This window comes from Myotis davidii, unplaced genomic scaffold, assembly GCF_000327345.1.
Source record: "Myotis davidii unplaced genomic scaffold, ASM32734v1 scaffold663, whole genome shotgun sequence".
NCBI classification, from domain to species: domain Eukaryota; kingdom Metazoa; phylum Chordata; class Mammalia; order Chiroptera; family Vespertilionidae; genus Myotis; species Myotis davidii.
This window is the reverse complement of record NW_006295816.1, coordinates 7,184,040-7,198,512: the sequence shown is the minus strand read 5'-3', so window position 1 is coordinate 7,198,512 and position 14,473 is coordinate 7,184,040. Positions and strand designations below refer to the sequence as shown.

The 14,473-nt window shown below is 49.0% G+C and overlaps 1 protein-coding gene across 1 annotated transcript in view; it reads left to right on the top strand.

Annotated features, from left to right (window-relative positions):
* The window catches only part of ENTPD3 (ectonucleoside triphosphate diphosphohydrolase 3), a 31,652-nt gene that overhangs the window by 5,409 nt on the left and 11,770 nt on the right, over positions 1-14,473 (top strand). Inside the window, 2 exon segments of the mRNA XM_006770535.2 lie at positions 5,649-5,766; positions 13,845-13,995. Of these exon segments, the coding sequence (XP_006770598.2) occupies positions 5,649-5,766; positions 13,845-13,995 (269 nt within the window).

Below are 14,473 nucleotides of genomic sequence, written 5' to 3'. Positions count from 1 at the left end.
TGGGAGAGTGAACTGAAAAGTGGAGCCCGAGGCTTACGGAGGCACCATGGAAGGAGAGGGCCACCCGTGTTAAATGTTACTGTCTTGGGTGGATCCCCCTAACCTAAGATCTGAGTGTAAGCAGGTCATCTGAGGATGGCCCAGGAAGCTCAGGGAGGGGCTGGGGAAGTGAGACAGGAGGAAAGCAGCCACTGGAGGGCCTGGGACCCAGCAGGTTACCCCTTGGGCGCCTGGGGCTCAGTCCTGCTGGGGATGCCTGGAAGTCAGTGCAGAACCCATTGCAGGGTTATCCTCTACAGAGGGGGAGGGGCATACGGAACACCTGCCTCCCAGCTATCCCTCTCTTGGGCGTATTTGCACACCAACACCCATCACTCATCGGTTGAGAGACTGCTCCCTGGGGAACGTTAACTCTAGTATTTCTGGCACATTATGCGCTCGGGTTGGCTCAGGCCACTAGAGAGAGTGTCTGCAGGCAGGTAGAAAGCGCACGGTTGGCCATCACGGTGCTAAGGTCTGAGGGACCGTGGGCAGGAGTTAAGGTGGTTGCCGGCTGCTGGCTTCCACTCATTCTGGGAGGTAAGAGGCACGTCCTCTGTTCAGCCTGAGGGACATGCGGAGTTAGAAGACTGGGAGAGTGAACTGAAAAGTGGAGCCCGAGGCTTACGGAGGCACCATGGAAGGAGAGGGCCACCCGTGTTAAATGTTACTGTCTTGGGTGGATCCCCCTAACCTAAGATCTGAGTGTAAGCAGGTCATCTGAGATGGCCCAGGAGGGGCTGGGGAAGTGAGACGGGAGGAAGGCAGCCACTGGAGGGCCTGGGACCCAGCAGGTTACCCCTTGGGCGCCTGGGGCTCAGTCCTGCTGGGGATGCCTGGAAGTCAGTGCAGAACCCATTGCAGGGTTATCCTCTACAGAGGGGGAGGGGCATACGGAACACCTGCCTCCCAGCTATCCCTCTCTTGGGCGTATTTGCACACCAACACCCATCACTCATCGGTTGAGAGACTGCTCCCTGGGGAACGTTAACTCTAGTATTTCTGGCACATTATGCGCTCGGGTTGGCTCAGGCCATAGAGGGAGTGTCTGCAGGCAGGTAGAAAGCGCATGGTTGGCCATCACGGTGCTAAGGTCGGAGGAACCGTGGGCGGGAACCTCCGTGACTGTTCCATGTGGATACAGTAATTATTACCCCCCTTTGCAGAGGAGGAAATAGAAGAACAGAAAGGGCAGTTACATGGAGGGAACATAGCAGGACTGGTATAGCAGGAAGGAAAGAGTAGAGCATTGGCCTCATGCAAGGGTTTGGGAAGATGGGAAGACACACCCTTACCGATTAGCACACAGTTCAAAGAGGGGCTTTTTTTAGGAACAATTTTTTTTATTTTTTATTTTTTTATTTATCTTTTTAAAAAATATATTTTATTGATTTTTTACAGAGAGGAAGAGAGAGGGATACAGAGTTAGAAACATTGATCAGCTGCCTCCTGCACACCCCCTACTGGGGATGTGCCCACAACCAAGGTACATGCCCTTGACCGGAATCGAACCTGGGACCCTTCAGTCCGCAGGCCGATGCTCTACCCACTGAGCCAAACCGGTTAGGGCAAAAACAATTTTTTTAATCTGTTGTTTTGAGAGACAGAGAGAGAAACATTAGTTCATTGTCCCACTTATTCATGCATCCATTGGTTGATTCTTGTATGTGCCCTGACTGGGGATTGGACCCAAAACCTTGGCGTATCGGGAAGATGTTCTAACCAACTGAGCCACCCGGCCAGGGCTCAAACAGGGGCTTTTTAATCTCTGCAGAGTCTTGCTTCAGGCCCAGGCGCAGTTGTCAGGGGCAGGAAGTTGTGTAACATTGGGATATTGGCTCAGAAGGCCTCTTCTGCCTCACCGGGCCCATTAACGTGAGAAAAGACACACGTTCTGGGCCAGCTGAGCCTGGAGGAGGAGGACAGGCCCGGAAGGGAACGTCCTCATGCAGCTTTTCTCAGGGCGCCAGCGATCTTTCCTCTCACTGTGTGTGCTGGGGGGGGGAGATTGGCGGGGAGAAGGGGGATGTTGGGGGAGGGTTGACTGAATATGAGGGCGTTTTCATTATCATGTTTATGTTGTCATACCTGGAGCCCCCTTTTCCTTTGTGCAGACCTGGCACAAAGGAGGGGCCAGCTCCACTGTGGTCTGGAGGGGGGGGGGGGGAAGGGGGAGGGAGGTATGGGATGCTCCTCAAGACCCTCATGAAAGGTCATGGTGTCTGGCAATTCAATCTAACCAGGGCTTTCCTAACCTTGATTTGCCTGAGTTTAAGAGCAGAACTTGTAAAACTTAGTTAAGGGTCGAAATGTCCCCCAGTCCCCTTCTCACTGCTACTGGTCTGACCTGCTCTACCAGCTCGGAGTGTAAACATGATGACGTCACTGTTCCTTTCACTCAACCCCCGCTGGCTTTAGTATCAAGTCCAGGATCTTCCTCCTGAGCCTTCACATCCCCACCTCCCATCAGCCACTGTCCGGAAGAGCTGGAGTTGCTCAGCCCCGTTGATCAATACCCCAGGCCTCGCCCCTGCCGCCGCATGATGTCACTGTTGGAGAGGGAGGGGCCGCACAGTCTTAGGGTTTCCAGGGCGCGGCTTTTCTGCTGTGACATGTTGGGCCACTCTCCCTTGCTTGGAGAAGTTTGAGAATTTTTTAAATAAATAAATAAGTGGAACAATAACAACAAAACCCACACAGGTCTGGGGGGCATGTCAAGAGCTGGGAGTGGTCCGAGGCGTTACCTGGCGCTCTTTCATGGATGCTGGTGGGAGACGCAAGCTTCCTGGGTCACAGATAAAGGGCAGTTTGTTATTCGCAGCAATAGCAGCAGCCAGAGTATCAGCTCCTTTTCATCTGCTGGTTCTCTGAGGATGATGCAAAGAGGGCCAGACAGGATCTGCTCGCACAGTGGGTTGGATTACAGAAGCACAGCCACTGAGCCCCTCTGCGTTGAAACCATTCCTTCTAACCCCCATCAAGCTGGGACCCGCAGCCTGCATCTCTGGTGCCTGTGGCCCACCTGCTCTGCCCCTTGGAGAGTAAAGGATGGATCGTGGGTTTCTTCCTTCCCAGAAAGCCTGGGCTCATTGTCCAACTTGGACCACCTCCTCTCCAGCCAGACCTGCATCCCACTTAGCCAGGAGTTTGCCTACAGGGACTTTTTGTCTGAACAGTCAGTCTGCCAGGTCGCCTCAGGGACCTATGGACTAAACAGGCACCTGCTAGACTCGGTTTCCTGGGAACTCGATGAAAGCGTGGGGACTAGGAGTACAGGTTTGAGAGTCTATGAGACCCAGGCTTGTTCCCAGCTCTGTGACCTTGGGCAAGTTACCCTGTGAGCCCTGGTTTCCCCTTCTGTTTAATGGGGATGATGAAAACACCTGCATTATGAATGCAGTCATATGAAAGCACTTGGTGCAGTGCCTGGCATATGATAAGTACTAAATAAATACTTACTACCACTATTATTCTCTTACAGTAACAGTAATGATGATGGCATAGTAATACGACTGCTACTAATAATAAAGCAATCTGAGAAAGCTGAACTCATGACCTCTGCTTTTGCTTTGGCCAGAAGCTCACACAGTCCTTACATTTTGGACCACGGGGTCCATGAGGAAGACTGCTCACTGTGGGTTAACCCACATTTCAGCCCTGTTTCTCTCTGAAGCTACATTAGACAGCGGATTCCTTACTCTTTCTCATTCCAACGTCACCCACCTGGCTGAACTGAATGAAATGCATTCCCTCTCCCGCCTCCCTGGAACCACATTGAGTTCCACTGATCAAAGCAAATGAGCTCTGAAAACTGGTCAAAGACCCATTTTCCCACTTTTGAAAATGTCAGTGAACCACGGTGGGGGCGGTGGGGTGATACTAGCAGTCGTGCTGGGCCTCAAGGCTGACCCCTGTCCCTGCATCAGCAGGTGCCCCGGGGGCTGCCATCTCTCCAGGCTCACCAAGTGGAGTCTCTGGCTCCCCACCCCCTGAGAACTGGATTCCAGCTGATTCCATATGAGAAGGGATGTTCTTCCTTCTCTCTGACCCAGGCCCAGCGGTCCCGGGCTTCATACACAGTGAACCGCTTGCTTTGTGAAGGGTTGGAACAGAGATTTGGGGAAAGGCAGGTACCCCCTGGAGGGAGTCATTGTCCCCTTATTCTCTCTCTCCATTTCACGGGGAGCACCAGGCGTGGAAGGGCCGGTACTGGGGTGCTGATCAGCTCCACAGTGGGGGGCGGGGGTGGGGAGAGAAAGCAAGCATAATGTGGAGCTCAGACCTCCCGAATGCCTGCTTTCCCTCCTGCCTTCGGGTTTCGACCAGCACTTTAATCTCTCGCCGAGCCTCTGCCCGGGACTCTGGACGGGTGGTGAACAATGCCTCCCTTATTCGCCGTGGAAGGTGTCAGGTCAGGATCCTGACCAACATTTATCAGACTGAAGGGCTGTCCAAGTTCAAATACCAGTGAACACAGGATGTTCTAACTCATGTCACAGAGAAGCTGGGAGTCACGAGCCGGGGCAGCATTTTTTTTATTATTTGGTTCCATTTCAAATGAAGCAAAAATTTGTGTAGTAGAAAGTTGGAAACCTCCTACATGTCTGGAATCCGTTCAATAAATTACTGTAAATCTCACAGTGGATGTGCGGAATGTACTGAAAATGGCTATATTGGCAGGGAGAAATGTTCATATCATTTTAAGTAAGAAAAAAGCATTGGGAAAGACTATGTACAATATGTTCCTGGGTTGTTTTAAAGGCACATGTCTAGCCCTGGCCGGTGTGGCTCAGTAGGTTGGGTGTCATCCCTTGCACCAAAAGGTTGCTGGTTCGGTTCCCGGTCAGCGCACATGTCCAGGTTGTAGGCTCAATTCGCAGTAGGGGGCCTGCAAGAAGCAGCCGATGGGTGTTCTGCTTTCATATCGATGTTTCTCTTTCTCCTTTCCTCTCTCTCTAAATATCAATAGAAATATCGTCTAAGATAGAAAAAAATATGAATACTTTAATTCTGAGGGCTGATTCAGATAGTAATGTGTCTCCCTTGTGCACACATCCACCTATAGTTTCCCTTTGGTTGTTTATTCCAGGATGACAGGCCTGCAAGTTTGGAGAGTAGAGGGCAGGAGGTGACTGACTATTCATTTCCCTCCTGAGCCCCTGGTGGCTCTGTCCCCGACCTCAGAGGTCTGGATGAAGGGGACTCACAGGCCTGTCTTTGTATCCAGGGTCTTTGGAGCACTACGCTTCAGCCTTGCCCGCATAAGGAATCAGTCACCCAGGTAGCTTTAAGGACTGCAGAGATTCTGACTGAATGGCTGTGGGGCACGGCTTTGGCATTGGGAGTTCCCAAAGCTCCCCAAGTGATTCTAATGTGTGGCCACGGCTGAGTACCGTGCCCTAGAACATTAGCCCTACCTCTCTCTGCCCCTTCTCCCCCCACAGTCCCAGGAGACAGCATTGGTTTGGAGCAAATAGTTTTTTTCTTCTCATTCAGCCCTTACCTACATGAAGCAGTGTGGATTGAGAGTGTTCGGGGGGGCCCACTGAGGAAAGGAGTTTTCGGAGAAGCCCAGCCCATTCTGACCCCTTTCCCCCGCTGTTCTTCAGTATGGAATCGTGCTCGATGCCGGGTCTTCCAGAACCACAGTCTACGTGTATCAGTGGCCAGCGGAGAAGGAGAATAATACCGGCGTGGTCAGCCAAACCTGCAAATGCAGTGTGAAAGGTGAGGCCCAGAGTGGGTCTGGGAGGCCCAGAGGGAGGCCAAGGGAGAGTCCTGTGTCCTTGAAGGCCGGGAGGGGTCCTGAGAAGCTGCCTGGACTGGGTGCCAGGAAACGATGAGAGCTCATGCTAGTGCTGCTCCTCATCAGTAACAGTGAGCTTGTGTCAGTCACCGCCCTTCTCTGGGCCACCGTTTTCTCATCTGTAAAACAGAGGTCTGCAAAGACCTTACATGCATGTATGCATAACCCAATAGGGTGGCGAAGGCAAGGGGTGGGAGTGGGCTGGAGGGGGTCAATGAGGGGGAGGGGGAAGAGGACATATGTAATACTTTCAACAATAAAGAATTTTTTAAATAAATAAGTGGAACAACAACAACAAAACCCACACAGGTTTGGGGGGCATGTCAAGAGCTGCGAGTGGTCCGAGGCGTTACTTGATGCTCTTTCATGGATGCTGGTGGGAGACGCAAGCTTCCTGGGTCACAGATAAAGGGCAGTTTGTTATTCGCAGCAATAGCAGCAGCCAGAGTATCAGCTCCTTTTCATCTGCTGGTTCTCTGAGGATGATGCAAAGAGGGCCAGACAGGATCTGCTCACACAGTGGGTTGGATTACAGAAGAGAAACCTGAGGTTAGGGAATCTGAAACATTTATAAAGGGCACTGAGCGTGCCTGCCTTTGGCTCTGGGGTGCAACTTTCCTCTGTCTTCTGAGCCCGTTCGCTCTGCAAACATCCTTGAAAAATAATCCAGAACAAAGGCAATCAGTGTCTGTGCTCATAAAACATGCAGGAACACGGGAGACAAGTTGTCTCCGAGCAGGTGTATGGGGTGCGGGGAGGGTTGTGGAGGGAGATGGACAACACAGAAACAAGCAGGCATGGCTCTGTCCCAGTAAAGCTTTAGGGATGGACCCTGAACTTCTCACAAGTCACAAGATACCATTTTAAAATGTAAAAACTGCCCTGACCCGTGTGGCTCAGTTTGATGTTGTTCTGTGCACCGGGAAGTTTCTGGTTCAATTCCCGGTCAGGGCACATGCCCAGGTTGCGGGCTCAATCCCCAGTGGGAGGTGGGCGAGAGGCAGCCGATGGATGTTGTGCTCTCACATCGATGTTTCTCTCTTCTCCCTTCCTCTCTCTCTCAAAATCAATAAGCTATTCTTTAAAAAAAAAGAAAAAAAAAGTAAGTACTATTTTATCTTACAGGCTGTACAAAAAAAAAAAGATGATGGCTTTGATTTGGCCCATGAGCTGCCACCCCGAAACAGCACATTGTTATTAGTATCTTTAATGACCCTCCACACAACTCCCTGCCTCCCCCAATGTAGCCTGAACTTTATAGTAACCGTTCCCTTGTTCTTCTACATACTTTTGTCCTAATGTATTTGGTTTTTCCTGCTTTTGAAAAATGGAATCAAACACATATTTAGTTAAATAGCATCAAACATTTATTCCTCTGTAATTTGCTTTGTTCACTAACACCGGGTTTTAAGGTTCATCTCTGTTGCTATGAGTAGCAGCATTCCATCATTTTCCCTGTTGACGGACATTTGTATTTCTCTGGTTATTAATAAGGGTGAGTATCTTCTTAGATATTTCTGACCACTTCTGTTTTCTGTGAAATGCCTGTTCATGTCTTTTGCTCATTTTTTAAAAAAAATATTTTTATTGATTTCAGAAAGGAAGGGAGAGGAAGAGAGAGAGAGAAACATCAATGATGAGAGGGAATCATTGATTGGCTGCCTCCTGCATGTTGGACTGAGCCAGCAACCCAGGCATGTGCCCTTGACCGGAATCGAACCTGGGACCCTTCAGTCCGCAGGCTAATGCTCTATCCACTGAGCCAAACCGGCTAGGGCTGTTGCTCATCTTTCATATCCTGAATATGAATGCTTTTCTGCTGTTATTCTGTTGTTACTAATATCATCTCACAGGTTATGGTTTGTCCTTTTAGTTTCTTCATGATGTCTTTTGATGAATGGAAATTCTTCATTTTTATGGAGGTGCATTTATCAATCTTCTCCTTTATGGCTTTCTCTTTGGGATATTTTAAGAAATTCTTTCCTATCCTGTAGTCCTAAAGATATTCTTCTATCAGACATTTTATAATTTTGCCTTAAACAATGAAATCTTTAGTCTGCATAGTCAAGCCCAGTTTGTGAGCGTGCGTCTGTGTAAGCCTCTTTAAAAACCAGTCACTTTAGCGCACTCTGATCTTGAGGTGGCTAGAGCTTCCCAACCAGTGTGTCCTGTCCGCGTTATAGATACACTCATAGGTTAGAGACTCCAGATCAGTCCTTCCGGCCCTTTATTTCTCTCAATGAGCTGCTCAAGTATTTGAATGTCTTGGGGGTCATGGCATTGAAAAAGTTGCGAGGCAGCCTGGACAGCATTGCTCAGTGGTTGAGCATCAACCTACAAACCAGGCCTATTCCTGGTCAGGGCACATGCCCAGGTTGCGGGCTCAATTTCCATTGCAGGGTATGCAGGAGGCAGCCGATGGATGATTCTCTCTTATCATTGATGTTTCTATCTCTCTCTCCCCTCCCTTCCTCTCTGAAATCAATAAGAATATTTTTTAAAAAAGAAAAAGTGGAGAGGCAGAGTTAGCCTTTCCTAACAGTCTTCTTTTGAAGACCAGGGCGAATTCTGATCACTTGCCCTGCTGTGGTGAGCATCCTGGCCTCGTCTACCATGATGCATAGGTGTCACAGTTAAGTTTAAGTTAGGGAGACCGGGTAGTTACTGGAGATCCCCACCTGTTGAAGGAGGGGGTAGGGAGAAGGATTAGACAGAAGAGCGATAAAGTGCAACGCAGGCCTGGCAAAGCTTCAGCCGATCGTAGTTTTTTTTGGGCTGAAATGGCCTGGAATGGCTGGGTACCATACCCTGTCACCTCCAGTCTTTGGATGTTGCCACCCTGGAAAGAGCAAGGCAGCTCTCTACGGATGAGGCAAACCCTGAAGTTGCTGGCGGCTGGGATGGTAAGTCTTTATTGGAAGGGCGTCTGCGTGGCCCCTCTCTGGGCTCATTACAACAAGAAAGTCGGATGTTTTCTGGGTGCTGCTTGTCCACATGGCACAGGCAGCAGTAGCCTTGCTCCGACCTGAGCCAGAAACCCCATCTCTGCTCTCCTGATGTCTGAGCAGCTCTCCCCTCCGGGCGGGAAAGAGGGCCCAGGGTGCTTGTTTAGAAAAGAGAGACCACCCATTTCAAGAAGAGAGGAGAGTGGAGAATAGTGATTAAGACTTCCCCTCATCCCGCTGTGTGAGCTCTGCAAAGGTATCGAACCTCTCTGCATCTTGACCCCCTCATCTCTCAAATACAAAGCACAACAATAGTAAAGCCTCCCCATAGGAAAGATTTGAAGATGAAATGCCATAATATATGTCAAGCAGGTAGCAAACGCCTGGCATACACGAAGCACTCAAACCGTGTTAGCTATTACTGTTCACGGGGCATCACACTTCAGGTTTTCTGTGCCAGTTATAAGGTCTGTTCGACCCGGGAAAGCAAGGTAGCCAAGTGAGCCCTGACGTCCCTCCGACTTGTAGGGAGACGTGAGGCTGTCATGGGAAGGAACACGGGCAGTCTCTCAGGGGTGGGGGCCTTGGCCCACCCAGGGCGGGATCTAGGGGGGGAGCAGGGTCACGGAGCCCACACCATCTCCATAAATGCATCTTCCCTCCTTTGATCGCGGCAGCCTCGGTGATCCATATATACCCTGAACGACCAAGGGACCACAAAGGAAGCTTAATCACAGAGCTGAAGTCTGGTTAAGTGTCACCCCCTCGAGGACATGTGGCTTCTCCAAGGATAATTTGGGTTTCTGGTTTCTCAATTGCAAATTTCCCCGGGACTCCCCCCTCTTAGGCAATCCGAGGGGATGTTGAATGCGTGCTTGCCCAGCTGTGTTTCCCGAATGCCTGGGCCCTCGGACATTTCTTTCTCAGGGGCGCCCTGGTGTGCGTCAGTCTAGGTTGCTGCTCTTTTCCGGGAGTTCCCTGGGTGCTGGTCCCCGTGCTGGTGTGGAGCCCTTCTTGGGGAGACTGCCTCCTTGACACCCCTCCTCTGTTTCGCTGTGGGCAGCACTCATGCCTGCTGCTGCCTTCTCCCACGGGGACACTCATGTTTTCCCTTTACACCGGAGCTTAAAACTCCTTAAACGCCACTGGAGCCTTCTCCTCTATGGAAACCCCTCAAGAGTTGCCCCAGGGACCAGCCACTACAGTGCTGACAGCACCCTTTGCTCAGACACGTGTGTCTTATGCCGCTGTCCCACCTGGAGTAAGTTTTGTGTCGTCTGCCCGCCCCTCCGTCCCCAGATTGGAATACAGTTTTCACTCTGTTCTTGGGGGTGAGAATCCCAGTAGCCCACGAGCCCGGTTTCTTTTCCCTCCAGGAGGCTTACGGGACCTTATGGAAACAGGTGACATGCTCGGATGGTCCAAGTGTGGACATCCTAGCAAGGCTGCTAACCAGTCCCCATCTGGAAGCCAGCGCTAGCAGAATATAGTTTGTTTGCTGCAGCTGGGAGCCAATGACCCCCTTCCCGTAGAGTTGCATGCTGGTTTGAAAAACTCATTGATTGATTGATTCATTCGTTCATTCTTTTATTTAATAAATGTTTACTGGGTACCTGCCATTTGCCAGTAACATTTCTTGAGACTGGAATTCTAAAACAAACAAAATATACAGGCTCTGCTGTTACAGAACGTACATTCTAATGAAGGAGATAGATAATAAACAGATATGTGATATGTCAGGGAGAAGTTCTGCGAAGAGAAATCAAGTCGGGCAGGTGGACAGAGAGTGATCATGCTATTTTTAGACATGATCTTCGGGGAAGAACAAAAAAGATGACAGTTATGCAGAGACAAAAGTGGGACAAGAGAGTGAGCCATGCAAGTGTTTGAGGGAAGAACACGCTGAGCAAGAGAAGAGGCCAAGGCCTTCCTCTGCTCGGCATTTTCCAGGAAAAGCAAAGGGGCCAGAGTGGCTGGAGCAGAGTGAGGACGAGGAAGGGAGAGAGGAGACCAAAGCTGTAGCCAGGCCAGCTCGTGGCTTGAGAGACAGTAGGGCTCTGACTTCAACTCCAGTGCAATTTCTGCAAAGTATATTGGGAAGCCACTAGGAGGTTCTGATCAGGGAACTAACATGCTATAACTTACCCTTTTTTTTTTTAATTTTGTTTTATTGCTTAAAGTATTACAAAGAGTATTACATGTGTCTCCTGTTTTTTCCTCTTGACCTCCCCCCGGCCTCCCCTACCCCCCAGTGTCTTGTGTCCATCGGTTATGCTTATATGCATGCATACATGTCCTTTGGTGGATCTCTTACCCACCCCCCCACCCCCCCGAACCCTCCCAACTTATGACTTACCATTTTACCGGATCCCTCTGCTGATACAGAACACGTAGTGATAGGCTAAGATTGGAAGCAGGGAAGCCAAGGCTATTAGAACAGTGCGGTTGACATGATGCTGTGATGGCCTGGCCTGGACAGGTGCTTCTGGGCAAGGGGGATTTTGTCCCTCCCCCTGTTCCATCCACCGTTTGGGGACATTTTCGATGGTCCCAGCTGGGGTGGGGATGGTGCTGGCACCTAGTGGTAGAGGACAGAGATGCAGCTAAACATCGCACAAGGCACAAGACTGCCTCCACCAGAGTTACCCAGCCCAATGCGAGCCGTGCTGAGGTTAAACTCTGGTCTGGCATGGCTCTGCGGGACGGGGTGAGGTGGGCTCAGATTGGAGAGCTGTTTGAAAGGAGAGCCAACAAGAATTAAGGATAGATTCAATGTGAGGCAACCGGGTTGATGGTGCCCGAGCATCAGTTCTGAGCTGGTAACTGCAGGTGGTGGTACCACTTCCCTGTGCAGTGAGCTGGGGACTTGCAGGGATGGAGGAATTTGATTTTGGGCACAGGAAGTTGGATGGAGGGGCCTAAGTCAAACTGGCAAACATTTTCTCTAAAGAGTTAGGTGCTAAATACTCTTTACTTGTTGGCCACATGGTTTCTGACATAACTATGTAACTCTACCATGTGAGCATGAAAGCAGCCACAGCCAATAGGCAGACAAAATATGTATTTCAAGAAAGCTTTATTTCTGGACACTGTCCATGCCCAGTGGGATATTCCCCAAGGACAGAAAGAACTTTAAAACAACCTTAGACTGTTCTCAATGATGATACAGTTGGTGGTCGTGCGGTGTTGTCACACTGAGACTTGTGTGTGGACTGTGAGATAAAGCAAATGAGTTGTTAGGTTGGAGTGCTAGCAAACAGGATTGGTAGCGTAGAAGAAAGAAGATAAAGGTAGAAAAATCAAAGCATTTCAGTAAAAACCTGTAGTTCTGAATTAGAAGCACCAACAAGAATTCATGATACATTTTTCTCTGGAAATAAAGTTTTCTTGAGGTCTGTCCTCTGAGAAAATTTACAGTGAGCACCGTAGCTCCCAAACTTTGGGTGCTGAATACCATTACTCAATAAAAGCAACCAGGGCTCCGTGGAGAAATGGCTGAGTCCAGATCTGGGGCAGGAAGTATATAAGGTCATTGACACATCTTCCCGTGTCAGAAAGCAAAGAAAATCTCAGAGGACGCCGGGCCACCTGAAGAAGGCTGAGTAAGAATAACTGCAATGAATTGAAATGCATCAAATATACCTTTACCAGTATATGTTCCTAACATACAAAACAAACAAACAAAAATCCCCCTTTGACGAAGTTAGAAAGATCTTGGAGAGGCAGTCTGTATTTTTAAGCTGGTAAATAAAGGAACAGAATCAAGCTCGTATCCTGTCTTCTCTGGACAAACGGAACTGTAGGGTAACCAAATAGTTAATGGTGGTATAGCTCTTCTCCCATGTCAGCATTTTAGGGAGAAAATATCACCATTTTACAGGCTCTCCTGGGCCGACAGGTCTAAGCAGCGACCATTGGTGCCTGCACCCAAAGAGAAACAGCCAGACGCTGGCGCCTCTTATTGGAAGTACGCACTAATCCCCAAGAATTCTTGTTTCAAGCCTGAATCTGATTAAGCCTCAGCATTCAGTCACCAATTTCTAGGAAAAACCGGGACCAAATAACATGTTAAAAATGAACCATGGGGATTCGGTCAGCAACTTCTAGGCTGTGGGGAACTCTACAAGCCAAATTAAATTGGGAATGGGGGAAAATTTCGAATTACCAAGAAAAAATAGAGACGCACAGCCTCTATTAAGAGATTAAGAGAGACTTAGAGCTCTACCAGCCAACTGCAATGGGTGGGATTTATTTCCCCCCTAATTCAAATAAACTAGAAAGTGAGAAAGAGAGGGGGGTGGAAAGGGAAATATGACCAAAGAGCAAATGTGAACCTTAACTAGATATTTGACTGTGTTAAAGGGCGACTTTAAGTTCTTACAGGTACAATAGTGGGTGGTGGCTGTGCCTCCTTAAAAGAACTCTTGTCTCTGGTGATGCGTACTGAAATATTCGCAGGATGAAAAGTTACCATGTCTGCGGTTTGCTTCTGAGGAGAGAATGGGGGCGGGGGTGCAGGTGAAGTAAGAGGTGATCATTGTTGGAGCTGGGAGGTGGTGCAGGGTTCGCTGCATTATTCTCCCTACTTTTATTTACATTTGAAATTTCTAAAACGAGAACGTTTTTTGTAAAAGTGCATTTGTTAAGGCGCCCTGCTATAAGGGTAGACTGAGGCTCTCTAGAAGGTGAGATCTGGGTATATTTTTAAAATTGAATTTATTGAGGTAGCATTGATTATTAACGTGACATAAATTTCAATCACAATATAGTTTGATATCTGTGGACTCTACTGCATGCTCACCACCCAAAGTCGTTTCCTTCCATTACCGTATATTTGACCCCTTTACCAATTCAAGAACCTTTTTAAGCAGGTTAATTTTTTCACCCTTGTAATTCCCTCCTTCCTATTTTGGGAGCTGAATCATCACGGCACCTAGCACATCCACCTACTGAAACCTATTCATTTCCAAAGCTGATTGGTTTTTCATTTGAAAGGGAAACTGCTCTTGTCGGTTCCTGAGGTTGCTAAGAAGCGCTGACTGCTTGCTCTTTAGGCTCGGGGATCTCCAGCTATGGGAAAAACCCCCAAGACGCCCCCAAAGCCTTCGAGGATTGCATCCAAAAAGTCAAGGAGCAGATTCCCGCCCACCTGCAGGGCTCCACGCACATTTACCTGGGCGCCACGGCTGGGATGCGCTTGCTGAGGTAAGGGCAGGACGGGCACGGGGCAGCCCATGTGACCAGAATAGCCAAGAATGTGTTGGACTTTGCCAAGAACGTAACTCTATTTCTGGGAACAAATCCCAAAGACAGAAGCCTATATTCTGCCATAAATGTAGACTTTAAAAAGTTGGGAAACTTTTCGTCTTTATTTTAATACCCAGGAAGAAACAGTTCTGAAATCGATTCCCTTGCCCTTGGCAATTCCAATGAGAACTCTGAGAAAGGGGAAGGTGACATGAAATCTGTTCACGGGGTTAACTCTAGTTTTTAGAAAAGTAGAAACTTTGTTGTTGTTGTTGTTTGATATATTTTTTAATTGATTTCAGAGAGTGCTGAAACCGGTTTGGCTCAGTGGATAGAGCGTCGGCCTGCGGACTGAAAGGTCCCAGGTTTGATTCCTGTCAAGGGCATGTACCTGGGTTGTGGGCACATCCCCGAAGGAGATGTGTAGGAGGCAGCT